The 26,679-nt window shown below is 54.4% G+C and overlaps 11 protein-coding genes across 11 annotated transcripts; 4 read left to right on the top strand and 7 right to left on the bottom strand.

The window, feature by feature from the left end:
- Positions 1–308: 308 nt before the first annotated feature.
- On the top strand, positions 309–1,748 carry M409DRAFT_60338 (uncharacterized protein; the record flags this gene model as incomplete). The annotated part of the gene is made up of 1 exon (XM_033814444.1): positions 309–1,748. One exon carries the CDS (start codon positions 309–311, stop codon positions 1,746–1,748), a length of 1,440 nt encoding a protein of 479 aa, XP_033660813.1.
- Positions 1,749–3,924: 2,176 nt separating this feature from the next.
- M409DRAFT_60337 (uncharacterized protein) lies at positions 3,925–4,899 on the bottom strand (the record flags this gene model as incomplete). The annotated part of the gene is made up of 1 exon (XM_033814443.1): positions 3,925–4,899. The coding sequence occupies one exon, from the start codon at positions 4,897–4,899 to the stop codon at positions 3,925–3,927; it is 975 nt and encodes a 324-aa protein (XP_033660812.1).
- Positions 4,900–6,091: 1,192 nt separating this feature from the next.
- Positions 6,092–7,946, bottom strand: M409DRAFT_70690 (multicopper oxidase; the record flags this gene model as incomplete). Its single annotated transcript, XM_033818848.1, has 3 exons — positions 6,092–6,288; positions 6,336–6,494; positions 6,545–7,946. 3 exons carry the CDS (start codon positions 7,944–7,946, stop codon positions 6,092–6,094), a joined length of 1,758 nt encoding a protein of 585 aa, XP_033660811.1.
- Positions 7,947–8,863: 917 nt separating this feature from the next.
- On the top strand, positions 8,864–10,321 carry M409DRAFT_29530 (uncharacterized protein; the record flags this gene model as incomplete). The annotated part of the gene is made up of 1 exon (XM_033809519.1): positions 8,864–10,321. One exon carries the CDS (start codon positions 8,864–8,866, stop codon positions 10,319–10,321), a length of 1,458 nt encoding a protein of 485 aa, XP_033660810.1.
- A 350-nt stretch (positions 10,322–10,671) lies between these two features.
- Positions 10,672–11,721, bottom strand: M409DRAFT_29529 (uncharacterized protein; the record flags this gene model as incomplete). Its single annotated transcript, XM_033809518.1, has 1 exon — positions 10,672–11,721. The coding sequence occupies one exon, from the start codon at positions 11,719–11,721 to the stop codon at positions 10,672–10,674; it is 1,050 nt and encodes a 349-aa protein (XP_033660809.1).
- Positions 11,722–11,959: 238 nt separating this feature from the next.
- On the bottom strand, positions 11,960–13,724 carry M409DRAFT_60333 (uncharacterized protein; the record flags this gene model as incomplete). The annotated part of the gene is made up of 3 exons (XM_033814442.1): positions 11,960–12,436; positions 12,487–12,939; positions 12,996–13,724. 3 exons carry the CDS (start codon positions 13,722–13,724, stop codon positions 11,960–11,962), a joined length of 1,659 nt encoding a protein of 552 aa, XP_033660808.1.
- Positions 13,725–15,270: 1,546 nt separating this feature from the next.
- On the bottom strand, positions 15,271–16,745 carry M409DRAFT_29527 (uncharacterized protein; the record flags this gene model as incomplete). Its single annotated transcript, XM_033809517.1, has 4 exons — positions 15,271–15,498; positions 15,554–15,823; positions 16,384–16,647; positions 16,701–16,745. The coding sequence occupies 4 exons, from the start codon at positions 16,743–16,745 to the stop codon at positions 15,271–15,273; spliced, it is 807 nt and encodes a 268-aa protein (XP_033660807.1).
- Positions 16,746–17,334: 589 nt separating this feature from the next.
- M409DRAFT_29526 (uncharacterized protein) lies at positions 17,335–18,015 on the bottom strand (the record flags this gene model as incomplete). The annotated part of the gene is made up of 1 exon (XM_033809516.1): positions 17,335–18,015. The coding sequence occupies one exon, from the start codon at positions 18,013–18,015 to the stop codon at positions 17,335–17,337; it is 681 nt and encodes a 226-aa protein (XP_033660806.1).
- Positions 18,016–18,257: 242 nt separating this feature from the next.
- Positions 18,258–19,291, top strand: M409DRAFT_29525 (uncharacterized protein; the record flags this gene model as incomplete). The annotated part of the gene is made up of 2 exons (XM_033809515.1): positions 18,258–19,094; positions 19,145–19,291. The coding sequence occupies 2 exons, from the start codon at positions 18,258–18,260 to the stop codon at positions 19,289–19,291; spliced, it is 984 nt and encodes a 327-aa protein (XP_033660805.1).
- Positions 19,292–19,404: 113 nt separating this feature from the next.
- M409DRAFT_29524 (uncharacterized protein) lies at positions 19,405–21,068 on the bottom strand (the record flags this gene model as incomplete). Its single annotated transcript, XM_033809514.1, has 2 exons — positions 19,405–20,204; positions 20,258–21,068. The coding sequence occupies 2 exons, from the start codon at positions 21,066–21,068 to the stop codon at positions 19,405–19,407; spliced, it is 1,611 nt and encodes a 536-aa protein (XP_033660804.1).
- Positions 21,069–21,798: 730 nt separating this feature from the next.
- M409DRAFT_60330 (uncharacterized protein) lies at positions 21,799–24,264 on the top strand (the record flags this gene model as incomplete). The annotated part of the gene is made up of 1 exon (XM_033814441.1): positions 21,799–24,264. One exon carries the CDS (start codon positions 21,799–21,801, stop codon positions 24,262–24,264), a length of 2,466 nt encoding a protein of 821 aa, XP_033660803.1.
- Positions 24,265–26,679: the final 2,415 nt, after the last annotated feature.

Below are 26,679 nucleotides of genomic sequence, written 5' to 3'. Positions count from 1 at the left end.
ATTGGATCGCTTTCGTCACCGTCGAGGCACGATGTACGCTCTGGATTGTACCAGGGCAGTCAACTCGTGTATGACCTTCTCGCGCGGGATCATGGTTGCAGGAAGGGGCTGGTGGCGATACTAATCATATCCAAGTGAATGTTGATGTTGTGCTGCACGTTCGTTCCGGGAGAAGGTGAAGTGAAGGTGAGATTGAAGCCTCAGGCCAAGAATCTGATCGGAACGGGAGCAGCCGAAAGCTTATCGATGGAAGCTGCCTACCTATACATCTCCAAGCTCCAACTCCCCCACACACAAACACATCCACCATGGCGCCCAAGAACGGCATCGCCGCCGACCTCCCCCCGCCGACGTTCGACCTCGAGATCTGGGCCAACCACTACGAAAACGGCCCGCTGCTCCAACTCCGCCTCGCACACGTCGCCGCGCGCTGTCCCTCCCTCGCCCACCACGCCCTCACCCTCGCCCTCGCCGACGCCAAGAAGGGCAAAGACGTCCAGATCTACAACCGCCTGTGCGATCTCGCCGCCGACTTGGGCCTGAAAGATCTGGGCAAGCAGGATACCGAGTGGGCGTCACGCAAAGATGAGGAGAATCGGCGGGAACTGAGCCGGCTGGAGAGTGAGCTGCGGGGGTACAAGAACAACCTCATCCGCGAGAGCATCCGCATGGGGCAGGAAGAACTGGCGATGCACCACCTCCTCACCGGCGGACCCATCCCCGATCCCGCCAACCCGCAATCGCTCAGCAGCGCCGGCTACAACGCGGCGTATCAGGCGTTTGGCAAGATGCGCGACTTCTGCACCACGCCGGCTCATATTAACAGCATGACCCTGCGCCTGATCTACACCGCACTCCTCCAAGCCGTCACTGCCCAGCAGACCGGTAACTCGTCCTCCTCGATGCACTTCAACAGCGTCATTGCCAACTCGAACCGATTGCGGGCCACGGGGGTCAAGGAGGAGGAGCAGTCCAAGCTGACGCCCATGGCACATGTTGTGGCGGGGATCGCGCACATGGGGATTGGGGAGTACCGAAGTGCTGCCAGTGCCTTCCTCCAGACACCCTTCGACTACCACAACAGCGGCGGGATCTACAACGTGGACTTTGAGCGGAGCGTGGCCAGCGCGAACGATGTGGCCATCTATGGCGGGCTGTGTGCGCTCGCCACGATGAGTCGTGAGGCATTGATAGACGATGTGCTGGGCGGCCCATTCCGAGCCTTCCTCGAGCAAGAGCCACACATGCGCAAAGCCATCGTTCTCTACACCACCGCCAAGTACCAGGCCTGCATCGACACCCTCCGCCGGTACTACAGCGACTGGAGTCTGGACGTCTTCCTCGGTGCTGGTGGTCTTTCCACCGGTTCGCACGTTGATCGCCTGTTCGCGCGGATCCGTGAGCGAAGCATTACCGCCTACTTCTCCTCGTTCTCTGAAGTCAGCCTCACATCCCTCGCCTCGACTTTCCCACCCACCTCCAACGCCCCCGACGCCATGGAAGCGGAGGTATTGAATATGATTGAAAACGGCACACTGGACGCGAGACTCGACGTAGTCAGCGGCGTGCTGGTAGCACCACAGAACGACACTCGGCTGGAGACCCATCAGAACGCGCAGAAAGCGGCGCAAGAGGTGGAGCGGACACTGCTGTTGCGTCTGCACCGGGTCAACATGACGCTGGCTGGGCTGGAGATTCCCAAGGCTAAGGGCCAGTGGGATGGCATGCGGGTGGGGAATGGATACTGAAGAGGGGTGAATGGTTTGCTTGATGCATAGCGTGGAGCGTTACAGGCGTTGGGACAGCTGGTGTCCGCATGGGAGGGTAAAGCATTGTAGCATTTTAGAGGAGATCGCGGCCAGAGAAACGCTTGCCCTCGACATGATGGTCATGAAGAAAAGGCATAAACGAATGGAATGTGAAATGATACCCCTGACACTTTGACACGATGCAGACTTCCTCCCTCCTCCCCGTCGTTGCCTTTCTCTTCTCGATCCAGTCCTCACAGATGGTTATAAAAGGGCAATGCATCGTAGCATTTCAGCGGCGATCACGGCCAAAGACCACCCGCTCTCACATGAAGATGATGACAAAGAAAGCATGAAGACGAACGAAATGGCAAATGAAATGAAATGAATGATACCCCCGACATCTTCTCGCCTCAGCGAAAGTCCTCGACCTCCCATGCATCTACAAATTGTCCCGCCTTGTCAAGACCAGAAGCAGGAGTATGTAAGCAAACAAGTAAGACATACCGCAGGTGTCTGTGTGTCTGTACTTTCTCCCTGAGGGGATACCTATAGGCCCTTTAGTTCTGCGAAGCTCTGCGACAGATTGAACGATTGATTGATTCCGGAATTCTACCAATTTGGGGTTTCCGGTCGAGGGGGTGTCTTTTCAAGGCTTCGGCCGTGTGTGATGTGATGTGATGTGATGCGGTATAGTATGGAATCGATATTTCGGCCCAACTATCGATCGAATTCTCTTGCGCAATCCCAGATGAACGAGTCAATACCGTACCCCATGCCCATGCGCGGCTCCAACTCTTTGCACATGCAGCGTGTTGACTCGTGGGCCTGTAGGGCAGGGAAGGGCAGGGGATGAGGATGCTGCACGTCATTTTTTGTGGCGTGCATGCATATGTACATGTATGTATTCGCTCAAAGGGGGCAATGCGAAATGCGTGGGCTTCGTTGGTGTGAGAGGGAGGGGAGGGATATGTTGGGCGTTGTGGATTGATGTGCAGGTGGAGGGAGAGGAGAGGACGATACGAGGGGTAGAGAGGCAGTGAGTGGTATATGAGATGTGGAGTTGGAGATGGGGATGGGAATTTGGTGTGGCGTACATATGTACATATACATATATACATACGCTCGAAAGGGGAAATGCGAAATGCGTAGGCTTCGTTGGTGGGAGAGGGATGGGGCGGGGGTGGGCGGAGTGGAATGTTGGGGATGTTGGGGATTGGCATGCAGAAGAGGAGGGAGGGAGGGAGGGAGGAGAGTGGGTAGAGAGGATAGAGAGGGTGATATGTAGGATGGGGAGCTAGGAAACGCTGCACGTCATTTGGTGTGGCATTGTATATGTACCTGTCAACGCTGTAAAGGGGAATTGCGTGGGTTGCGTTGTTATTATTATGGAGGGGGAGAAGGAATGGAGATATTGGGAATATTATACGTTGAGGGAATTGACGTGCTGGAGAGGGGAGGAGGGATGGGGATGGGAGATGGGGATTTCGGTACAGCAACGAGGATGGTCTTTAAGGGCTGATACGCAGCAACGGAGAGGTTAAGAGTTGAAAGTTGATAAGTGTCCGGAAGGGAGATAGAGAGAGAGACAAGTACGGGGAGGCTGAAGAGCCATGGATGATGCTACGAGGCAATGGACTGGTGGTCATGGTCTTCATTTCTGATTCCTTCTGTCTCATAGCGAAGCGTAGTCTTTCACGTACTGTGAATCCTCCTCCTCCTCTGTCCCCATTTCCGTCAAGTCGTCTTGCCCACGACATTGTTTCAGCGCTTCAGGCCCAACATGTAGCCTTACAGATTTTCTGTCCTGTCTCTCCTTCCCAGTGTGCTCGTCCATTCGTATCCTGTCTCTTCCGTCTCGTGCTGTGGTCCTCTCTGGCTGTTGACAACTTCTCCTGCGCTTCATGCTTGTGGTTCTTGGACTGTTGACATTCAGCCTGCATTTGTTAGGCAGTTCGTTCGTAACTGCCGGATCAGGATCATGGCTGGACGTATCTTCATGGGCCGGCCATACGTTGCAGTTGCTCGTAGACCTTAACCATTTGCTCGAAGCTGCGACAAGTCTCCCGTTTTGTAGCGAGTGGATTGCTCCCCGTCCATGCACTGCTGTGAACTCTTTTCAGATACCCTCTCCAACGCTGGCATAGCTCCTCTTCAAATTTATCCTTCCATCTCATCACTCATCCAACTCCAGAATCTTGCGCAAGGCACCCATCTCGGTATGATCGCGATAATGCTGCATGCGATGGCACCAAACCACCTCGCCATCATCAAACAAGAACTCCCCTCCAATCTGCAGCGGATTCCCACCCCTCACGATATCCCTCTTGCGAATGCCTTCCGGATCTTTCAGACTCTCGCGAATCGTCTTGACTTGCCCGGCCAACCACTGCGCCTTGGAGATGTCCTTCATGTATTCGGGCGTCTCTTTGCCGGTCTTCAGGCTGAGCACCATGCCCAGCTTCTTGAACAGTTGTCGCGAGGGGTCGGCGAACATGGGGAAGGGACAGCCGGTGAATGTTTTGTAGTGAGGGATCAGATCAGGCTGTCCACACCCGATGATGATTATCGAAGTCGGCGTGGGTATGGAAAAGTAATCGCGCATGCTGATGCTCTCGGTCAAAGCCTTGAGATATGCCTGACAGCCGCCGCAGTAGAAGTGTCGAACGAAGATCACCAGCTGTCGTTGATGCGTTGCGCTTGTCGGGTCGTAGATGGAGCCAAACGTGCGTTCGTTCCCTTCTGCGTCGAACAGTGGAATTTCTTGCACGGCAGCCAGTGTCGCTCGATCCGGACACTCATCTGACTCGGTCCCATCGAAATCGGATGCGGTATGGAACCGCGCGAACCACTCCTCAGGCGACACCGTACACACGGGACTCCCAATACTGCTCTCCTTGCCCGACGACTTGAGCCGTTCGTCCGAGCTCACCGACGTGGGCGACGTGTCCATGGTGTCGTGGGAGAAGAGCGAGTCGGCGGGCTTGGGGCGGGCGTACCTGGAGAAGAGGAGGTTGTGGGCGCCGAGGGAGGTGGACGTAGATGTATTCGTCGCCGTCTTGGAGGGCGAGACCGAGGTGTGCATGGGTCTTTCGAAGCGACTGGCTCCCAGCGGGCTCACGTCTCGTTTCGGCAGGTGGGAGACGCTCATGGCGGCGGTGGTGTAGGAGTCCTAGAGCTCCCGTGCATGCGATTGGAGCTGGCGTGCAGCTGTGCGAGACAGGAGGTCCAGCTCTTCAATCCAATGGTACTGTACATGTACCCTCACAACCCGACTGTCCAGCAGGAGGCGAAGAACAGGGCGGAGGGAGGGACGGCCAGCGGTTTTGTGTGTCTCGTCTCGTCATCCTGAGCCCCTCCGCGGCGGCGACTCGTGGATGGGCCATGTCGTGCCACCGCGCTCGACGAGAACGGGGAAAAGTGGCTCTGCGAGTCTGCGCGCGCACGAAGCTTTCACGGGCGTCTGGGCTGGACCACGGTCCTCGCTCCAGCCAACCAACGGCTCCTTCTCTTTTCGTTCTGGAAGCTGGGCGTGCGTCTGCAGGGCGGCGTCGCCGACGGGCGAGTGAATGTTCGTCTCACTCGCTGTCTTCCGCCGTCGTGAAACACCAGAAACAGCCTGATCCCAGTCGGTGACGAAGACGGAATCGTTATCGATCGGCTTCGACAATCCATGTGAGAGTGGATCTGCCGTTGGCTTCCCGGCTCCGACGTTCCGACCTCCTGAGACTTCATTCCAACCTTCTCCACTGTGCGAAAACCTTTCGACTGCGCATTCCAAATGTCACGATTCATCGACGATTGTTCGACATCACGTCCAACGGACTGTGCACCACGAAGAAAGAACCAGAAATACAACGTCGTCGAGCGCGTTCCAGCAAGTTTGGGGCGTCAGTAGAATTGGCTCACTTCCCATTCAAAATTAAAGAACAGTCTCATGTGCTTACGACTCGACCAACTCGTACCGCAAAAATGCGAAGCAGTGGCCTCCAGTATGAGAGGAAAACGCTCGCAAGCACCTCAGATTCAGCAGCACGAGGAGCGTGGAGATCGGGGAAATCGGCAACCCGGTCAAGGAGATGAAATGGCTACGAAGCCACTTTACGTGAGTCGTGAAACACCATTTCCATAAGCACGTCTCAAGCGCTACGCGTGTCTTCGGAGAGTGCACATTCTCAATGACGGGTGGAAATCCATCAAACTCGCATTGCCGTTTTCGCAAGTCAACCTCACCATTGCAGGAGTAGGGTATGATGACAGCTATACACCTCAAAGCACCTTCAGAACATCAGATTGTTAAGGGACCATACAGTCATATTCGTCACATCGTCAATCATCTTCGCTCACAATCCAGAATCAATCCCCGTCAACAGAGGCCCGCCGGTCTTCTTCAAGTACGCATTCCAGCCGTCGCATGTTCCTTTGATCTGAGCTGTCGCAGCACTCAAAGACGACTGGATGCCTTTCACGGACGGCTCGACGATATTGGCGACGAGACCCATGGAGCTATGCCATGCAAAGTGGCAATGCAGAGGCCAGACTACAGAACGTCAGCTTGAATCGTGAAAGATTGATCCACCAACATACCACCCGGATTGTCGACGTCCCTCTGGATCACGAGGAAACTGGGAGTGGTTTCTGAACCTGGCGGCATCATTTGCACATCACGTCTCTGGGGATTGTTCGGACGGATGATGGTGCCATCCCATTTTCCCATGCCGACGTTCAGAATCTGCACGTTGTGGCCTGGACTCAGTCAGTATATCAGTCTCACACCGCCTTTTGCGACTACCCACCATGGTAATGGATCGGATGAGGTGCGTCGTTGTAGTTGTAGATGATGGCCCGGGCTACCTTGGCATTCTGCAGATACCACAGATTCCTGGTTGGATCGACCTCGATGATGGTGTTGTCCAACGCCTTTCGCAACAATGGCTCATTAAAGTTCGCTCGGAATGTCCTCGCAGATGCACCCTCACCAAAGGTGTAGATGATGTTAGTTCCATTGCTCTTGGTCCGGATTTCGAAAGTCCTCGTGGCATCAGGCTTGCCCGCCGCCAGTGGGTAGCTGGGCTCCGTGGTGCTGAGAGGATCACCGCCGCACTGCCTGATGTCGTTTGCTGCTCCAGGACCTTGGTTGGCTATTGCCGTCGGCAGCGTCTTGGTGTCGGCGTCCTGGTAATAGATCACAGCTCGAGCTTCTGTCAGGACGCCGTCGTTGAGGGAACAACCGACGATATTCGACCGCATCCAGTACTTCTCGCCCTTCTTCCCGGACCCGAAGACAATAACATCGGCTCTCTGTCCCACACCGAGCGCCACCATCGAGGTGTTGTACGGCTTCACCGGCATGTAGTCGGTCGCCACCACCTGCATGACATGGCCATCGATGCTGAACTTCTGGACTGCCGCCGAGCCAACATTCATCAAACGCAGCTTATGGTTCTTGCCGGAGGTGAAGTTGAACTTGGCATAGCTGGCAGTCACACAGGACAGACTGGTCTTTCCACACGGAAACCTCGTCTTCCCATCGATCAGATTGCTGTTGGCGAGTGGCCGGACAGGTCCTCCAGATTTCAGTGGCCTGAACATCTTCTGGACGACAGTGGAGTAGCTATCGCGATACCACTCCGACAGCATCACAGGGCCAATGTCGACATCATACCCCGAATTCCAAGGTCCATAGACCACAATTGGCCCGATAGCACCACCGGCGTATTGAGCAGAATAATGAGTGTGGTACCAGCTGGATCCGTACAGCTCGGCCTTCATGGTGTACGTGTAGGAGCTTCCAGGTGCGATGGGACATTGCTGGACTCCGGGCACACCGTCGTTCTGGCAGTTACCCGTCTGCAGGAAGCCGTGCCAGTGCATGGCGGTTCCTTCGTCTTTCAGATTGTTGCGGACGGTCACGCTGATGGTGTCGCCATAATTGGCTTCGATCAGCGGCCCTGGGAACTGTCCATTGATGCAGACAGCACCCTTGGTCAAGACTCCATCCGGTTTGACATCACACGACGCCACGGTAAAGTCGTACGTCCTGGTTCTGGTGCCGGACACTTTGCCGGAGGAAGTGTAAAGGTTGGCATTGCCGGTCGTTATCCCACCCCATGGAGTCCCGCTGCCACTCCAGGACGACCATTTGGGCAATGTACTCTGGTTGAGCGATCCCCATTTCGAGTATCCGTTCTGGTTCATGGGCGAGATGGAGCTGTCGTCGTCTGAGTTCCAGAATCCCCAGAAGCGCTTGCGAGGCTGCTTCCAATCTTTTGGGTGATCGGCATGGTCGTCCTTATACCGATTCGGAGATGGTTCAGTCGTATCCCATGGTTGATTCGGTTCGTTGCAGTTTGTAGCTAATCCTGCGGTTGCAGCAGCGCATGACGCGAGCACGACGAGGCATGTGGCCCTGTAAAACATCTTGTTCTTCACATACTTCGACATCCAGTATCATGAAGACCGATCAAGGATGAAGCACAGGACGAAAACAGCAAGCCATTATACGTCGCCAAGCTCAACCTCATGGCTTTCACCCATTTCTGAATCAAGGTTGGCGAAGTCCACAACATAGTCAACGTCAACGATACCCGGGACGGATCGATATACCGAGTCCAATCGACATCAAACTCGACGAATGACGAAGTTCCTTTGTTCGATGCCGACGCAAACGTTCGCAATCTCTATGAGCGTTCATACATCAGATCGCCTCGCATCAGGCCCAAGTACGAGGCTGACGTCGATGCATGCGAATACTCTCTCCCTTCTCACCGGAGTCACCGAAGACATTCATTCAACAACGCCAACAGTTCTGTCCGCTGCGTCACTTCAGGCAGGACAACAGTCTCCGTGTTCTATTGTCTGATGCCTCAAATTAGCACAACTTGGAGTCCTCAAAGACGCCTCCTTTGACAGCACTATTAAGGAAGCTTTGTGTGGTTGCAAGGCACGATGTCGAGTCAAGGCCTATATATATGTTTTGCTCAGGAGTACGTCGTCTTCGAGTCCTGGCCCTTGATTCGACCTCCACTTTCACTTACATCAATCCAGCAGCCGGACTGCTTCCAACGAGCCAACAACTGCACCCAGAAAATAATCCGACTGGCAAGTCCAACACCATGCCTGAGCCCCTCCACCTCACATTCGGCATCGAGCTCGAGTTCATGTGCGTCTTCCGCAGGGGTGCCTTCAATAACCAGGAGCCTGACCTTCTCCCCACGAGTGAGGAGCTTAACGGAAATATCAGCGCAGGCCACGCCTTGCAGTATTTCCTCCACGCCGCCAACGTTCCTGCCACTGGCTGGGAGGAACTCGGCACCGTCCCCCTCAACGCCGTCCCCTACTCGCGGTGGTGCGTCAAGGAGGACTGCATCCAACTCTCCCCGCAGGAGCTCAATACCCTCCCGGAGGGCTACTTCGAGGAGGCGATTGAGATTTCCTCGCGCATCCTCAGTTTCATCGGCGATGACTGGAGAGGTGAGATCCGTACCGTACTGAACGTCCTCGCCATGATGCAGAGGAGATTCGACGCTCACTTCCTCTCGAACGATTCGACGGGTTTCCACGTCCACATTGGCAACGCCGGCGGTGCGCCTATGCCCTTCGACACGGTCAAGCGCATCTTCCAGCTCACCACCGCCCACGAGCGTGTCATCGATTCCATGCACGCTTCGAGCCGAGTGCTCGCTCCGGCGCACAAAGAGGACGACACCTTTCCGCTCCTCCTCTACGGCCCCGTGTCTTACTTCCACATACGTGATGACGAGGAGTTCGATCTCGACAACAACAACCTCTTCGGCTGGCTAGAGCGCATCGAGGACATGCACACCTTTGAAGACTTCTGCGAGATGTTCACGGGTGACTTGGACAGCAATGCCCTCTCAGGCCACAGTTCTGCGGTGAACTTTGATAACCTCTGGTCCGAGACTTACGAGGACACCACCAACACGGTCGAGTTCCGCCAGCACGTCGGCACCATCGACTACGCCGAGATCATCGCCTGGGTGACATTCCTCGCCAACCTGACCAACTTCTGCCACAACACGACCGACGTCAACTTCATGAACCTCATGCTCCAAGCCACCGACATGGACTTCACCGCCATCGACCTCATGCGGATCATCAACTGCCCCGACGACATCATCCAACACTACGACTACGAGGGCGAGGGCGAGGGCGCCATCATCGGCATGCTGCCCCAACCCGGCATCGACACCACCATGACCGACACCCTCCTCGCCCTCGCCGCCCAAAACGACGACGAAGTCTCCGACAACACCGACCGCCTCCGCGTCAAGCGCCTGATCAACGACAAGCTCGCCTGCGAGCACTACGGCTTCGACAGCGCTCTCGGCCGGCTCCCCATCAACCAGCCTCTGCTCGAACAGATGCTAATGCGAGCGTACCGCAAGGTAAGTCAGTGCATGTTCACGATCTGTGATCTGCGTCTCCCCGGTGGGAAGTCTCAGGCCAAGAGTGTTGTGTTCAAACTTTGGGCCGAGATGCTTCGCGACTATGATCCTACCCTGGGACCGTCGCAGCCTGCGATTGTCGATCCGCTTCGTAAGTTGTGGTAAGTGTGGTTTCGTCTTGTTTGGAGTTTGGGGGGTCTTGATATTTTTCTTTGGAAAGCTGTTCTGTTTCGCTTTTCATATCTTCTTCCTCCTTCTCATCCCCTTTTTCGCTGATCTGGCAGTCATTCTTCTGCGCTCTCTCTCCTTGAAGTCTTCGTCCCCGCGTCTCCAGATCGTACTTTCTCATCAGCCTCGCTCACCTCTTATCCCTTTACTCGAACGCAGTCTATTTCGTATCTGCAAAGGTCGTTGACTTCACACTCGGCGATCTACTTTCCCAACTTCCCTCCGTTCGTCACACCTCACGCTGAGCACGGGAGCACATATCCCATCGCCAAAGAATTACTGTTACATCAACCTATGAACCTCTGGCCGACCTCGATGTCCTCGAACGCCTTCATCGTATGGGCCCAGACCTCCTGCTGAAACCCCTCGTTCCTGAGTTTTGGATAAAGAGCTCCATGTTTCTTCTCCTCCACAACATCGCAACTCGACCCAACAGCGTAGCAACCACTTCCCGTAGCCCCATCCGTCCCTTTGGCCCGCTGGACAGAATTATTCTTCGATCCAGCCGGCGGAAACGCACGACCTGCAAGAAACAACGTCCTCTGCCCAGATTCTTCCGGCGGTATCGCCACCCACCAACGCAACAGCAGCTCCAAAACGCCCAAGCACATCTTAAACCACCATGGCAGCGTAGGATCTCGATACGAAGGCCCAAACACCATCCCAGGGGACATGTACACGAACGCTACACTCTCATGCTGCGAGGCAAGATGCTCAAACGCCATCGTCGTCATATACGCGCCATGAGACTTGACGTTACGGTAGCTATAATGGCTTGGAGCCCGCAGCGAAAGGTCCTCGCGGAAGAGATTCGCCTCCATGCCCGCTGCGTCGATGGAGATCACCCGAGCGCCGTGCGTGGATGCCTCGAGAAGTGGCAGGAGGCGTGCGATGAATCGGATCCGCGAGTAGTAGACCAGGGACAGCAGTTGATCTAATCCCTCTTTGGTTTCCTTGCGGGCTCCGAAGAGGATTTGTGCTTGGGTTTGGACGAGGAGGTCGATGCGTGGGTGAGGTTTCTCGTTTTCGAGTTGAGAAATTGTGGTCGTTACGGCATCGACGTCTTCGATCAAGGCGAGATTCGCCGCTTGGACGAAAGTGAATTCACCATGAGGACAGCGCGCACGGCAGGAGTTGAGGACTTCGTCTGCGGAGGATTTTCGTCGGCCTACGACGTAGACTCGCAGGGAGGTTTCTGGCTGCGTGGAGTAGAGGCCTGCGAACGCTTCGACTGCATATCTGCCAATACCCTGCGTGCCGCCTACGAAGACAGCGACGAATGGGCGGTTTGTGAAATTGTCAGCGTTCGTTTTCCGTATAGCTTCGATTGCGACCATCGTGGAGTAAGAGTGGCGGTGGTAGTTGGAGCAGGACCAGGAGGTGAGGTTGCAACAAGGCCCAGGCAGCAATGTATTGAGCTCTTAAATACTCACCGCTGACGCATCACACAGCATAACGGACGCGAACACGACATGCCATTCCGGGACGAAACAGCGAGAAAGTGAACTCACCTTGACGGACAAGCCATCCATCCAGCACAGAAATATCGTTCATTCTTCATTGCATACCCTCCACTCACGCCTTCCAATGATACTTCTTAGGAAACTCCTTCACCCACGCCTCCAGCTGATCCAGCACCGTATCCTGCACCCGCTTCACCCCCGCATTGACCTTCCCATTCTGCGTGATCAGATCACTCGTATGGAATCCCCCGGGCACGATCTCCACCGGCACCTGCTCCGTACTCTGCAACGGCCCGCCGGGGCGCTCAATCGCCGAGACGCCCGCTTCCCGCCACGGATCGTAGCCGCCGTTCACGTAGATGAGGCGGGTCGTGTTGTCGATGTTCCAGCCGCCTGTGTAGGCGTTGACTTGTTCTTCCGTGCGGCCTTTGGCGATACCGTACGTCTCGCCGTTGGGGCCGGGAGGGAAGTACAGCCCGCATTGCCGGATGTAGTAGTTGGCGTCGACGAGGCGGGAGACGATGGAGGGACGGCCTTCTGGGGCGCCGTCTTGCCAGTAGCCGAAGGGCTCGTTGCATGTCATCCAGACCTGTGGGGAGTTAGTCAAGCTCTCTATCGTCGTTTTGGAGGTCTGCTTACCCATTGCCTGTCCACCACGTTGCTAAGGGTTCTGTCGGTGTACAACGGGCTGCTCGCATTGTACGTGTCGAAGCAGGCGACGTTGTAGTCTCCCTGGAATTCAGGGTATCCGTACGCTGCACAGAAACCTGGAAGTTGCGTCTGCGACCACCACTTGGCATAACCCGCCAGCGCCGTGTCGAGCCCAACGCCTTCAGGACCAGCCACCGCGGATCCCGTCTTGTTCACAGAGTTCTCGATGTAGTCACACCAGGTGAAGAACCCAGTGTTGGTATAAAATTGATTCCCTTGCCAGAGCCACGGTCCGTTCTCCAACGCGGCCATGAAATCGTCGTTGTGCTCCACTCCGGTCATGTTGAACTTGGCCTTCAGATCGTGGACTTCCTGCTCGGATCCGCTCGTGAGGATGTCGTCCATGTGGTCAATCACAAGCGAGACGTCGCTGGAACAGTTCTACCAAGGAATCTTGTTAGCCGTGATCCCGCTAGGGCTCTATTATGGGTGCTCACCTTTGGCATTCCTTCTTGCACAGGGATGAAATACCCCCAGTAGTCTGACACAGCTTGAACGGGAGCGCTGGAGGCGTGATATGCCCACAGAGTGCCTGGCTCGACCGAAGCCAGCCAGGCTGAAAGGGCTCCCGAGTACGAACCTCCCATCGTCACCCACGGGACATCCTTCGCGTTACTACCGCCTCGCTTCGCAAATGGCAGCTTGACGTTGTTGGCGAAGTATGTCATGTCCTTCAGCGCATTCGTCAAAGTCAAGTATTTCATGTTCTCTGTCGTCAGGTCGTTGAAAGGAGACGAAACTCCCCAGTATCTGTGTTCCAGTACAATGGTCGCCGCACCGATTCGCTCCGCCAGAAGACCGGTCGTTCGGTTGGTCGTCAAATAGCTGTAGTATCTCGTGGCATTGACCTCTCCGGGAGTGAACAAGATCACCGGCGAACCCGGCCCTTTCCAGTACGTCGTGTCGTAGAAGTAGAACTGCGAGAACGTGCCCAGGCCGGGATTGCTGTGGTCGATGAGCTGTTCAAAGGTCGCATTGAGCGAGCCTGGCGCCGGCGTTTCACCACCGGGCATGTGATAGCCACTACCCCATCCACCACCATGAGGATATCCTCCATTCCAGTCCCAGCCTTGGCCTCCATGCCCGCCATGCCATCCGCCCCCATGGCCATGCCACTGCGCTCTCGTGGCCGCCGCGGCCGCCAGCAGCGCCACCGTGACGTGCATTGTTCAGGACGAAGGGAGGTTTCGGCTCGTCTCTCAGCGGGCCTGTTGTGTTATACCGGGCCAACCCTGCGGCGCTGCAATCTGCGAGATGCCAGGACCCGAAAATGAGAATCGAACGAACTCAACGCCCCGTCGCATCGGGGTCCCTGCCGCAGGTAATAAACGAAATATTGGGGACACGTCCTACCTGGCACAGCAGATTCCGTGCGCGCCCAAAAGATGGGATCATGCTCGCATCGTTGCCCTCGACGCTGCAGTGACGTGCGAGCTCCTGCCCAGTTGGGTGTAGTCACGAAGCTCTATCGCGACTCTCCTTCCGGAAACCGGATGGTGTGGGTGGAGATCTGTGCAGTGCGTGATAGTCGCTGCAACGCTGCCCTCGCGCGCAGGCGGGCCGTATCAATTTCTCCTCCCCTCGCTGCGACCCCCCGCCGGACCTGCATCATGGCGGCACCTGGAGCTGCTTGTACCTGAAGCCAAGTGCGCTTACCGCCGGCGCAAATTGCTTGCTTGCGGGAGAGAGCGTGTGTCTGAGCTCGCGATCGTTGGGATTGTCTGCCATTCTCTTATCGGGCCACGATTCAAACGTGGATCTTGCTCTTCTTGACCCATCGCTGCTGTCGAGTGGCACAGGGAGGTGGGTTTTCTCGTCTCAATGCTGAGTGAAGAGAACTGGCGATGACGAAGCAGAGGAGCACAGCCGAGGGCCAAGACTGGCGGAGAGAGAGGAGCGGAGGCGAGCTTCGAGTCCATCTTATTCAACAATGTCACATCGTCTGGATTCTCAGCGCCAGTGTTCAGAGCAGAGCAGTGCCAGATTGAACAGGTGAGGTGGAAGAGAAGAGGGAGAAGCAGGAACAGGCGGGAAAGGCTGCATTTCAATCCATCTCAAGCCACGCGGCGCCAACATGCCACAGCTTGCCGACCACGCTGTCATCTGTCCATCACCAATCGCAATACGCTTCAGCCTTTTAGGCATGGGATCCGCCAAACTCGTACGCAAGACGCCGATATACCCTCGTATACCGAAACAGGCATCCCTCGCGGGACCACCTCCTCTCCTCTCCGACGCCTCGCCTCTATCAGCGCCCCCAGGCTGGAAATGCGCACCGTCAAGACCAAGAGCGGTGCAAGATGAGAAAATCGTGGCGAGAAGAATCCGATTGTGGCACTATGAGTCGTGAAAGCGTGGGGAAAGCGTTGGAGGGCGGGAGTCAGCCCTGCGCGCCAGGTCCTGTCACGGCTCTTCACATGACCGGTCATTACCTCAGCCTGCGGCTGCATTGGAACATGCTCGCATCCATTGGAGGAGATGTCTGCCCGAAAATGCAGCGTCTTATGGGCAGCTGTAAGAGGGGCTGGGAGTGGAAAGCCCTCTGCCAAGGTGTTCGGGAGCGGCGTAAAGTGAAGGTTGGTTCAGTGTATTGCAACGTTAGATCTGGTAGGTGGCATTCCTTTTGTCGATCGATACTCTCTTATGTATAATGTCACATCCGAATTACCTAGTTCAACACTCTGTCGAAGCGCCTCGCCCACGAAGACCACCTCACAACTCCACTCCATGCTGAATCGCCGGATATCTCGCCACATTGCTCTGCTTTGTCCTCCTCGTGATGAAGAACAACGCCGCTGCGATCAAGGTCGTAAAGAATCCAATGATAAGAAAAGCAGCATCCGCATGCAACTTAGTGCAAAGCGACTTGAAGTCACCTTCAACAGCGTCACAAGCCCCCACACCATTGATATTATCCCTCTTCAAGATGACAACGGTAGCCTAGTCCACAAATCAGAACGCTCGAAATCGATTCTCGAATCACAGGGGAACGCACCAGCCCGCCAGCTAGCAGGAACAGCGCGCAGAACCCATCGACGACAACGCACACCAGACACGGAATGACCGTCCAGAGCGAAGCCGCAATTGCGAGGGCGGCATCGATGAGCGCGAACACCCCAGCGACCAGGTCGAATTTGAGGGCGGAAAGGAAGGGTTTGAAAACGGACTCGTCGACGGCGTACTCTTGGCGTAGTACGTCCAGAATGTAGTGGATGAATTTGATCCAGGCCACGGATAAGCCGATCACGACGATTGCGCAGAGGATCTGTAGCAGATGGTTAGTCGGGTATGTGTACGGCGATCGAGCTGCATACCAGGCAGCCGCGTGCGAGAGCGACAGGAAATCCATCGCTGGCTGATGTTTAATACGATCGTTGGGAGAGAATTGGCTATGGCAAAGATTGATGCGATTTAGAAAATGGGTAGATGGTATGTAAGTACAGCATTACTTGCTCTTCTTCGTTACATCGTCAACATGATTTCGTGCATCCTGGATGCTTGTGATACAGGACTTCGTCGCCTTCATCGGTAGGTGCCTCTCAAAGCAGACATTACATAAGGTATCCGTCGCCCATTCGAACCGTCGAGATTCGGATGCCGTCTTTTCTTCTCACACGGCAGACGTCTTGCTGCCAGTTCGCCTCGTGAGAAAGACCAGAATGACAGCGACCAGGGAGACAAAGAATCCGAGAAACATGAACGCCGTGCTCGCGGTCCACTCCCGACAAAAATCTGCCTCACAGTCACCGTCTCCACGTAGGACAGCCGAGTTCTTGGAACATTGTCAGGCAAGTCCCACATTCTGCTACCCGTAGAGTTACTTACGATGCCTCCAGCCAGGTAGAAGATCGTCGCGAGCGCATCAAATACCAGTGCGACGAACCAAGGAATGGATGTTATAAACGCGGCGACGAGTCCCACAATCGCTCCAAGCGTCCCGAACGCCCCCGAGAAGGCGGCATAGGCGCTGGATTCGGGCAGACGACCCAGGATTCGATCGCAGTACCTGGATCTGTACTCGTCGCATGCGCCGTTGATCTCGGCGGCGAGGTGGGCGGATACTCCCAGGACGATGATGGCGAAGATGAGCTGGGGGGTGTTAGCGATTGTGTGACCTGCTGGGATTGTAGATCGTTGCGTACCTGGAACGCTCGAGTAACGTAGAGGCCTAGTTTGCTGCCTTCCATTGTGTAGTGTTGCGCAGATAACTTGAAGACGAGGAATGCTTCGAGTGTAACTTACCACAACTACTTACCACAAACCGGGCGCGAAGATGCACAAGATTTATAGAAATCCACAGACAGAGGACTGCGGTACGACGTCAAGGGTGATCAGTCACACAGCCTCATCGTGAGGCGCCTCAGGCGCCAATGCAGCCGCAGCAAGACTTCACTGCGGCTGGTCTGAATCTTCCATTCGCTACAATCTGGTCTTGGCCCGAGGAGGCGCTTGAGACGTGTACCCATGATGTATTTCGTCGTCGATTTTGGCTTCACCGGTCACTCGTGAGGGCCGTATTGGCGAATCCTTCGAGATGTGGTCGTCTTGGCGGTTTGAGCTGAGATGTCGCTGACCCAATTCTCTAAATAGAGGCTTCGGGCTTGTCGCGAAGTGCGTCAGAAAGGCTGGAGCGTTCTCGATATCGCGCATCTCGTCGAGTATGTTTCCAAGTCTCATCGTTCCGAGACAAGACTGTTCATGGGTAGAATGCTCCAAGGTGTAGCAACGTCCAACTCCACGTCCTCTTGTAGCCGCGCCGCTCCAATGCATCAGCCTTCACGGACTCAACCTCTCAATCCTCCACTCCCCTCCCTCATCCCGCGTATAGCGGAATCGATCGTGTAGCCTCGACGGACGACCTTGCCAGAACTCGACCATCTCCGGCTTCACTCTCAAGCCACCCCAAAACTCAGGCACGGGAATCTTCTCCTGGCCCGAAAACTTGTCCTCGACGTCCTTGACCCTCTGCTCAAGCTCTGCGCGGTCTTTGAGGACCTGCGACTGCGGGCTCGCCCACGCTCCAGTACGGCTCCCCCGAATGCGAGTGTCGTAGTAGACCTGACTCTCCTCGCCGGCGAGGCGTTCACAAGGACCCTCGACTCGAACTTGCCGCTCCAATTCGTGCCACCAGAACGTCAACGCCGCGTGTGGGTTGAATGCCACATCAGACGCCTTGCGCGATGTGCCCCAATTGCTGTATATGACGAAGCCGCGATCGTCCATTTCTTTAAGGTAGACCATGCGTGCGCTCACTCTCCCAGACGGCAGCTCGGCGGTGGATAAGGTGACGGTCTCCGGTTGATGGACGTTTTCTTGGTTGGCATGTTTGAACCAGATATCAAACTGCGTGAAGGGATTCGGATCCAGTTGAGACTCGTCCAGGGATCCTTTGGTGTATTGTTCTGCTTGGAGAGAGTCTTTGGTGCCTCCGGGGGCGAAGATCTTGTGCGTTGCCATGGTGTTGGTTGTTTCTGGATATTGACGATGGTCGAAAGAAGAAGAACGGCCGGGCGAACGATTATGTTATATCGATCCTGATTGGCGGGCTGGGAGACTCGGGGTGCAGCTGGAATTGACTTCGACTTCTCCGTCATGCATTCTCCTCCTCCTCCGATACACTGTCGCATGCTCAATTTTTGAACAATTCCACCACGACGCCGCCTGGACATTGAACGGGCCTCCATCAAACCACCGCCGACATGCATCTGACGTGGAACGAGGCGCTGTCCGGCGTCTTCGGCTCGGTGTCGCTGGCGGCGTGGATCTTCCTACTGGTGCCGCAGTTGATCGAAAACTACACGCAGGGCCACGCCGACGGCATCAGCCTGACCTTCCTCTTCATCTGGTTCGTCGGCGACATCACCAACCTCGCCGGCGCGCTGTGGGCCGGCCTGGTGCCGACCGTCATTGCCCTGGCCGTCTACTTCTGCTTCGCCGACCTGGTCCTGATCGCCCAATGCCTGTACTACCTCGCCCTGAAGAAGCGCCAGGTCCAGCAGCGGGAGCACGAGACGGCCGACCATGCCAATGGAGCTCCGGCCGAGAGCGAAATCACGCCGCTCCTGCTCAACGGCGACCCGAATAAGAACACCCCCGCACAGCCGAAGCGACGGCTCACCGATGTGACGGGGGAGAATCTGGGTCTGCCGGGCAGTCGCCGGACCAGCAGCGTGACCCAGCGACGGCGCGATACGAACGAGCACCACCGCGACAGCCTGACGCGCGTGCTGGAAGAGCCGACCAAGACCCGCGCGACGATCAAGAACACCGTCTCCATCCTGGGCGTCATGGCCGTGGGCGCGGCGGGCTGGGCAATAGCGTGGAAGGCGGGAGCATGGCGGCCAACACCCGTCGGCGACGAGGGGGTGGGGGAGTCGCCGATTGGGGCTGAGATTTTGGGATACATCAGTGCCGTCTGCTATCTAGGCGCTCGGATCCCGCAGATTGTCAAGAACCAGCGTGAGAGGTCGTGCGAGGGGCTCAGTCTGCTGTTCTTCCTGCTGAGTCTGCTGGGCAACTTAACCTACGGCGCGGGGGTGAGTTATACGGAAAGTCGTGGGCTGGGCGTGAGCTAACATGAATGCAGATTCTCTTCCACTCGATCGAGAAGCAGTACGTCCTTACGAACCTTCCCTGGCTGATCGGATCGCTGGGGACGATGGTGGAAGACGTGACCATCTTCATCCAGTTCCACATCTTTGGCGACAAGCAAAAGGCGGCAGCAATTGTATAGAGACATATCGACTACAGCAGAACACCGTGTGAGATACAGACGTCTTGGTCCAGTCAGGGAACATACATCAGAAGTCTCTCAGAACGAGGGTTGGTTACCGCGATACAGAAAGGTCAAGCATGGCTTCGACCAGTCCCGAACAACGCCGCCGCTCGGCTGATTTTTCCGGGATGCCATTGCGATAGAAACGACTCCTTCGTGCACCCTTTCGGCAGCGGCGACTGTTTGCGCTGCCCCAGGCGATGTAGCCACGCTCGGCTCATCAACTCTGTCATGCTGCAGTCGGACCTCCGGATGAGCCACCGCACCTCCTCTGGCGAGGCTTCTCCTCTCTTGAAAATGCGGCCTCGTTCCACTGCTTGGACTTCTGATTCAGGGCTCTGACAGCCTGCGAGGAAATGCTGGCATGGGGAAGGTGCACCGGGACATCCTTCGTGGCGGAAACCAGGGGTGAGATAGTTCGTCGTACGCCAGTCAGACGTATGAGGCGAGCTGGTCGTTGGATGTGTACCCTCTCGAGGCTCAGTAGGCTCCTCGCGATTCGCCCTTGCGGTCGTCGCTGGTCGAGAGGACGATGCTTGGGGTTCTGCCGCCGGCTGAAAATCACGCCCAATGACAACACCAGCCACTTCCCGTTTCCGTTTCTTCAGCTTGCCTGGTCTTGGTGTCTCTTGCTCTGCCGGAGATCGATACTTAAGGGGAAGTTGTTCTGATACGGCACACTCTGAGACATCGCTGTCCGACTTGTCATCTTCAATGTGTTTGGATGTCCTCATCCCGCTTGTCCTGGCTCTCTGAGACTTGGACCGAGGGCGAGGTGGGTCTGGCAAGGCACCGACAGTATCTGTCTCGTCCAATACTTGGTCACATGGCGTCGCTTTCCTGGGGCTCCAAGGCCCATCGACGGCGTATGCTATGAGTCTGTCAGCCACCTGTGAGCCATTTCGCAGAAGTCGCCGGCCTCACTTTTCACATGATAATTGCACTTCTTTCCCACTCCTCCGTACACGCAATTCCCACAAGCCGACATGTTAAGTCCCGGCAGCACGACGCATCTATCGAATGGTCCATTGCCTCTGCTGCAGTATGCGCACTCTCGAAGCTGTGCAGCCCCAACCAGCTGCAGCATCGCGCCATGCCTGCACTTCCTCTCAAGGGCGTTGAAGAAACTCCCCTTCTCCACAAACCGATCACGGAATACAATCTCGTTCTTCGTCGGCTTCTCCACCAGCTCCTGTAGCGACCCAAAATCACATTGCCGAAGAAGTTTGCGGATACCATGGGTGTACGCCTTTCCGATCTTGGGCTGGAATCTCATCTTTTTGACCTTGGCTTGCCGCAATCCAGACGCCTCAGGCCTGGAAGGGCTGGACTGTGCCGTACTTGAATCTGCAGATGACTCTTCCTGGACGGCCACCCGTTTCCTGCGCTTCCTGGGGCTTGGCGTGCCGTCTTCGTCCTTGCGATCGCTTGGTTCTGGCTCATGTCCCAAATGCTGAAGCTCCTCGCGGCTGAGCCATGACGGTTTCCAGTCGACGAGGCGAAGTTCGTCAGGTTGTTTCTGGAGTTGGGTGTGCGACAGAACTTCACACTCTTTGCCATCGCAACGTACGATAGCACTTCCGGATTTGTTGCGGGTAATCAGACAGCGTGGTACTTCCGTCTTCGACCAGTGCACCTCGAACAATTCGATGCCATCTGTGACTCGGCGTCGGCCGATGCGGTCGATACTGAACTTTCGACCGCGCAGTTCCAGCGGTTCGTCGGTGGTGAACATGTTCGTGAAGCCATCTAGGCACTTCAATGCCTCGTCAATGAGCTCGTCGACGGGCGTAGAATGCCGTGAAGTCATCGAAATCTTCTTTGGGCGTTGGGTTACAAGCCACTTCAGATACGAGAGGCGGAGGCCAGTGTCAAGGTGCAATCACACTAGAGATTCGGTCACATTGAAGCACGGGATGAACATCAGCGCTCGAGACTGCATCACTGCATCTCGCCATTGACTCCCTACGACGAGGGGCATCATCGATCGTGGTGTCTGAGCGGGAGACTTTTCCAGGGCTGTCGCTTCCGATGCTCTGCCCCTTTCTCTTTGCCTTCCGTGCGAGCTCACTCCCACATCCCACGGACTCGACGAAATCGTACACCAACGCAGGATCCAGCTGGACGATCGATGAAGACTCGCATGCCCACACCCACGAAGCTTCATTGAGACATGGATAGCCGGACGTCGACCCAGCCGGACGTCGACCCTTGTCCGCCCCGCGAGCACAAATGAGCAGATCAGAAGTCAATTGAGCTACTTCGTGAGATGACCACGACAAGCAGCATGCGACTCATTATCGACCCTCGAGGCCTGGAGATGATGCCGTGCGTTCCCCCTCGCAGGGAGCTCACAGATCGACCGTCTCTTGAGCTGGCGTGCTGAACAACCTGCGCTCTCCAGATGAACACTTCTGCCATTGCTTCAACTTGCAAACGACAATCTCATCGTACTTACTCAAAACATGATCCGCACGAGTCTTCCACCCAACCTTGAAACGAGCAAATCCAAGCAGAAGCAGAAAGACGTTCCTCCAGATCATCACCGAGCACGCAAGCTCTCTGGCATGAGATGGGACGAGCCCCGAGAACGCCAGATCTTGCTGAACTTCAGCCGGAGCATTGGCAGAGATCCGTCTCCTACGCCGTCGGCCGGGAGTGGATCTGGTCGGCGTTCGAAGTGGACAGCCTATCATTTGAGCAAGCTCAACGATGGTCAGCCCGAAGCCCAAGACGAAGATGACCACACCGCGAACGACATGAAAAACGCCGCTAGCGATGCACCCAACTCAACCAGCCCACAAGATGGAGCCATGACTGTGACCGACGAAGGGGACCAAGAAATCGCAACGGCAGCCATCCTCTTCAATCGGCATAATCCAGCTCATCCGTATTGCCAAGTTGCGGTGCAGCAGCTGGTCGAACAGATCTTCTCCGACGACCATTTCGACGCGGCTGTGGCGATGCGCACGGCGAGGATGGCGGAGAAGCTGGTCGGGTTTGGACTGGACAAGAACAAGACGTATGTGGTCACCGCGGACCTGATGGAGTCCGCTCGTCACGCCAAAGCCAGTCGACAGGGTCGAACCCTGGTTGATGAGATGACGCTGCATGCCTTCCTCGAAGACGTCAAGGCTGGTGTACCCGATCCACTGATCGGCGACACTCTGCGCAAATGGCAGCGAGATCTGGAGATGCAGATGACGGGAGTCGAGACGGCTGAAGATCCGTCAGCACCACCGCCGCCGCAGCTTGCATCTCCCGTCTCCATCCAGTCGTCGAGAAGATCAACAAACGAGGCCTGTACTGCGGCCGACGTCCAGCAAGACGTCGCAGATGCGGTTGTCTTCGACGATGCAGAGGCAGACGCTGATGCCGAACCTGATTCTGAAGCTGACGAGGATGGCCTTTTCGTTTACGATTCGCACAACCGGAATGACGGAGAGTCGACCTTCGGCCAGGACAATGTGGCCGACCTCTTCACCATGTCGGGGGCTTTGCCTGATAGTCCATCCCCTGAGCCTTCGTTGAACGGACGTGCCATGCACGACCCTCCCTTGGTGGAACATCCCATGCCTAATCTCTCTCTGCCTGTCCGACAGAAGCTGCCCACAGTCATGGTGTCGCCGCCGACTCCCCAAGAAGTCCAGATGCAGGACGACGCTGAACACGAAGCAGGACGATTAGGGCCCAGATCTGCATCAACTCCTCGCAACGACATCGCTGCTATGCATGCCCACAGACAGCAACGACGCAGTGCTCAGTTCTCCGATCGATTCTCCAACCCATTGCAAGTCTTCATCTACCATGCTCATCAGGCTCTCGGGAAAAAGTGCACGCCCAAGAGGTCGAAGCCCCATATCACCGCTCGGGCGGAGGCAATCTGGTCACAGCTTGGTGATGTCGAACGACACGACTGGAATCGGTTGTGCTTGCAGCTCCAGTCTGAAGACAGTATGCCCCTTGACTCAGCCGTCGGCGTGGATCTGCTCGAGCGACAAGCGCTGTTGGACCAGTTGAAAGAGCTGACCGAGGACAATCACGTCGGCCAATCTCCACAGCTCAAGGCGAAAGTTGATCCTGAGCCACGTCAAGGTGCCAAGAGACCCCTGGAGCCGGACGAGCCTGTGCAAGTCTTCGACTACTCCCAGCCTATTCCCCGCGGTCCAGGACGAAAGCGTTCTGGGAGAAGCCGGGCTAGCATGAGCTCATCGAGGTCGTCGACGGCCAAAGGACGGCAGAAGTGGAAGAAACAGCGCCAGTTAGGGACGCCCAGCGGCGCCTCAGGACAGAAGCACCGACAAGGCACGCCAGCGTGCTCAAAGCCCATCACGCTCAGGTGCGACGACGAGAGCATCAATGCCAGTCGAATTGCCTTCATCATCGGCACACCGGACTCGCCGATCCAATTCATCGATGCGGTCGACTTCGTGCACCTCTGCAAGGCCAAATTCGGAGACGCTCTCGAGCCCGGTCGATGTGGCCAACTGTTCCCCCACGTATGGTCTGCTCAGTTCAAGGACCCTACCGCCGCCAAAGGCCTGCTCCACGACGGCGTCTCTCTCCTCCACAGAGGCGTCCACCTCACCGGCGAAGCCTTCCCTCAAGCGACCCGACTCCTGGAATGCTGCCTCTCCTCCACGGGAATCACCCCCGGCGAGGTCGCCTACGCCGTGGTCGCCGCTTTCCCTCGGGAGTCCTGCAGCTTGTTCCGTTTTCCAAACGATCGTTTCGTCCTCGTCTTCTCGACGCCGAGATTCATCTTCCGGTTGTACGTCCCCGTGTTGTCGAAGACTGGCAAGGTCAAGGCGCACGTTCGATTCCAACCCTTGGGTTCGGGGGATGTTTGTAGGGCGTGTGGGATCGTTCATGCGGATGTTTGTCCCGGTGGAGCGAGGGTGTTGTTGCCGAGGATCGTTCGTAGTTCGTAGCTCATGGCGTTCAGATCGGATGGTGTATGACGTGGATATCAGAATGTCGAAATTGCAATCTTGTTCTCCTCGTGGATGTGAATGCTTAGTCTCGTCCCCACCGTGCATTGCAGTTGCAAAATTCTTGGCTGTGATAATTTTGCAACCGACGCCGTCAAATTGCGGCGAACGGCAGTCACATTTGAGACATCATATTTGAACAAAGATCAAACTGCGTACATTGGCCACAGGCGCGTGAAAACAGGCCATCCCGTCCGCTCTGGCATACTTAAGCACGTGACCGCCTGATTAACGTACTTCACTACCGAGCCGGTCACACGGGCGAGCCGGTCAAGATTTGAGCTGTTCAGTCCAGATGGGCAGGCTGGAATAGGTGCCTAAGGCATTAATGCCAAGAGTCACGTGACTGAGGGGAGCTTATCTCACCTCAGTTCTCCTGCTTCCTGTAACAAACTAACACAATTATAACTAGGTTGGTTCCTGCTATTGTTTATCAATTTAGTTACTTCCACTATGTTTGACACCTACACAAACCCTGTAGAGCAGTCTCAGCTTAGCACTATCTAGATTAAATAGAACAAGACTAGTTACTTTAAAGCTAGATACTGCTAAGCTGAGACTGCTCTACAGGGTTTGTGTAGGTGTTAAACACAGTAGAAGTAACCAAATTGATAAACAATAGCAGGAACTAACCTAGTTGTAATTGTGTTAGTTAGTTTTAGGAAGCAGGAGAACTAAGGAGAGGTAAGCTCCCCTCAGTTACATAACTCTTAGTATTAATGCCTCAGGCATCCGTCTCAGCCTGCCTATCTGGACTGTACTGTCTATTACTCCTACTTAGGCTAGCATGTACATCTTCCCTGTTCCTAACGAGGATACTTGTAATAGACTCGGATCCTACTTTCTATCTATCTAACTAGGTGTCAGAACCTATTCTACTACTATAGTATAGTAGTAATAGCTGTAGTGTAACTCCTAGGCCTAGTATTCTATATAATCTTGCCTTTACTAAAAGCTGAAAGTAAGATTACATAGCCCCTTTTTATCCCTAGGCTATTTGAAGTTGCTTTACAAACTCTTAGAATTAAGGCCTATTCTTTAGTTTTGTAAGACTATTAGTAACTATCTCTTTTGTTAGAACATATTCTACTGTAATCTTTCTTTACTACTAGGGTCTCCTTACAAAGTTATAGGCTATATTAATATACTTTAATCTATTATAGATATAGGTATCTTTAACAAGTGTTAAGGCTGCTTAATTGTCTCTATTTAAGATTACTAGCCTTAGGCTATTAACTGTGCTTCTGTCTACCTTAATAAGTAGTTAAAATAAGTATTCTCCTACTAGCTCTATACAGTCTACTTCTCTTAAGAGTATAGAGAGAAACTGGGCCTACTTTATATATATATTTATAGCTATATACTTAGCCTCTATTATTAATATTACTACAGACTTCTGCTTTCTACTTATCTAAGAAACTAGTACTCTACAGAGGAAGAATATATACCTAAAGATTAAAACTCTGTCCTGCTTGTCTATTATATAGTTAGAATCTAAGTATTCCTACAGTTTGTTATTCCCTCCCCTCCTAAATATGATTCCTAGATCTGGATAAGATCTGAGGTATCTTCTAAGCTTCTTTAATACTTTTATATATCCCTTTGAGGGATCTGAGATATATAAGCTTAATCTTCTAATACAGAATGTAATATCTAGTCTTGTTATTGTTACTAGCTATATCTAGGTTCTATTATAGCTCTAATACTCTAATTTGTTATATCTCTTATCCTAAGGACCTAAGGGTTTTAGGCTCTTATAACTGTTAATTAGAGAGTATGTTAGGTAAGCTGTCTCCTTGTTCATGTTTATCTTAGTAAGGCTCTCTTAGATATAATAACCTTAGTCTAGTTTTAAGATTCCCTAATACCTGTCCTTTGTAATCTTTATACCTAGGATCTTAAATACCTTTCTAAGTTCCTTCTTAAACTATAGAATATCTTTTAGCTTAGGTGCAGTAATTAGAATATTATCTACATAGGTAAGGATTATAATTCTCCCCTCCTTGTAAATAAGTAGGCATAGGTCTACTTCTAACTGTTAGAACCTAATCTGTTTTAACTTTAAGATATAGAGGCTGTTCTAGTCTCTTACTGCCTACTTCAGCCTATATAAGCTTCTAAGGATCTTAAAGACTATATTTAGTAGAACCTCTACTCCTAGGGGTAGGATTATAAAGATATCTTCTTGTAGGGTGCTCTCTGTAAATATATTATTTATATCTACTTAGTGCAGTTCTAAGTCTTACTTACAGACTATAGCTATAAACACTCTTAGTGTGTTATGCCTAACTGTGGGTGTAAATGTCTCTTAAAAGTCTACTCCAAATTTCTGAGAGAAACCTGTTATAACTAGTC

The sequence above is a fragment of the Zasmidium cellare genome (genome assembly GCF_010093935.1).
Source record: "Zasmidium cellare ATCC 36951 unplaced genomic scaffold M409scaffold_53, whole genome shotgun sequence".
Taxonomy (NCBI): domain Eukaryota; kingdom Fungi; phylum Ascomycota; class Dothideomycetes; order Mycosphaerellales; family Mycosphaerellaceae; genus Zasmidium; species Zasmidium cellare.
Note: the sequence above shows the minus strand (reverse complement) of the source record. Positions and strands in the feature narration are given on the sequence as shown.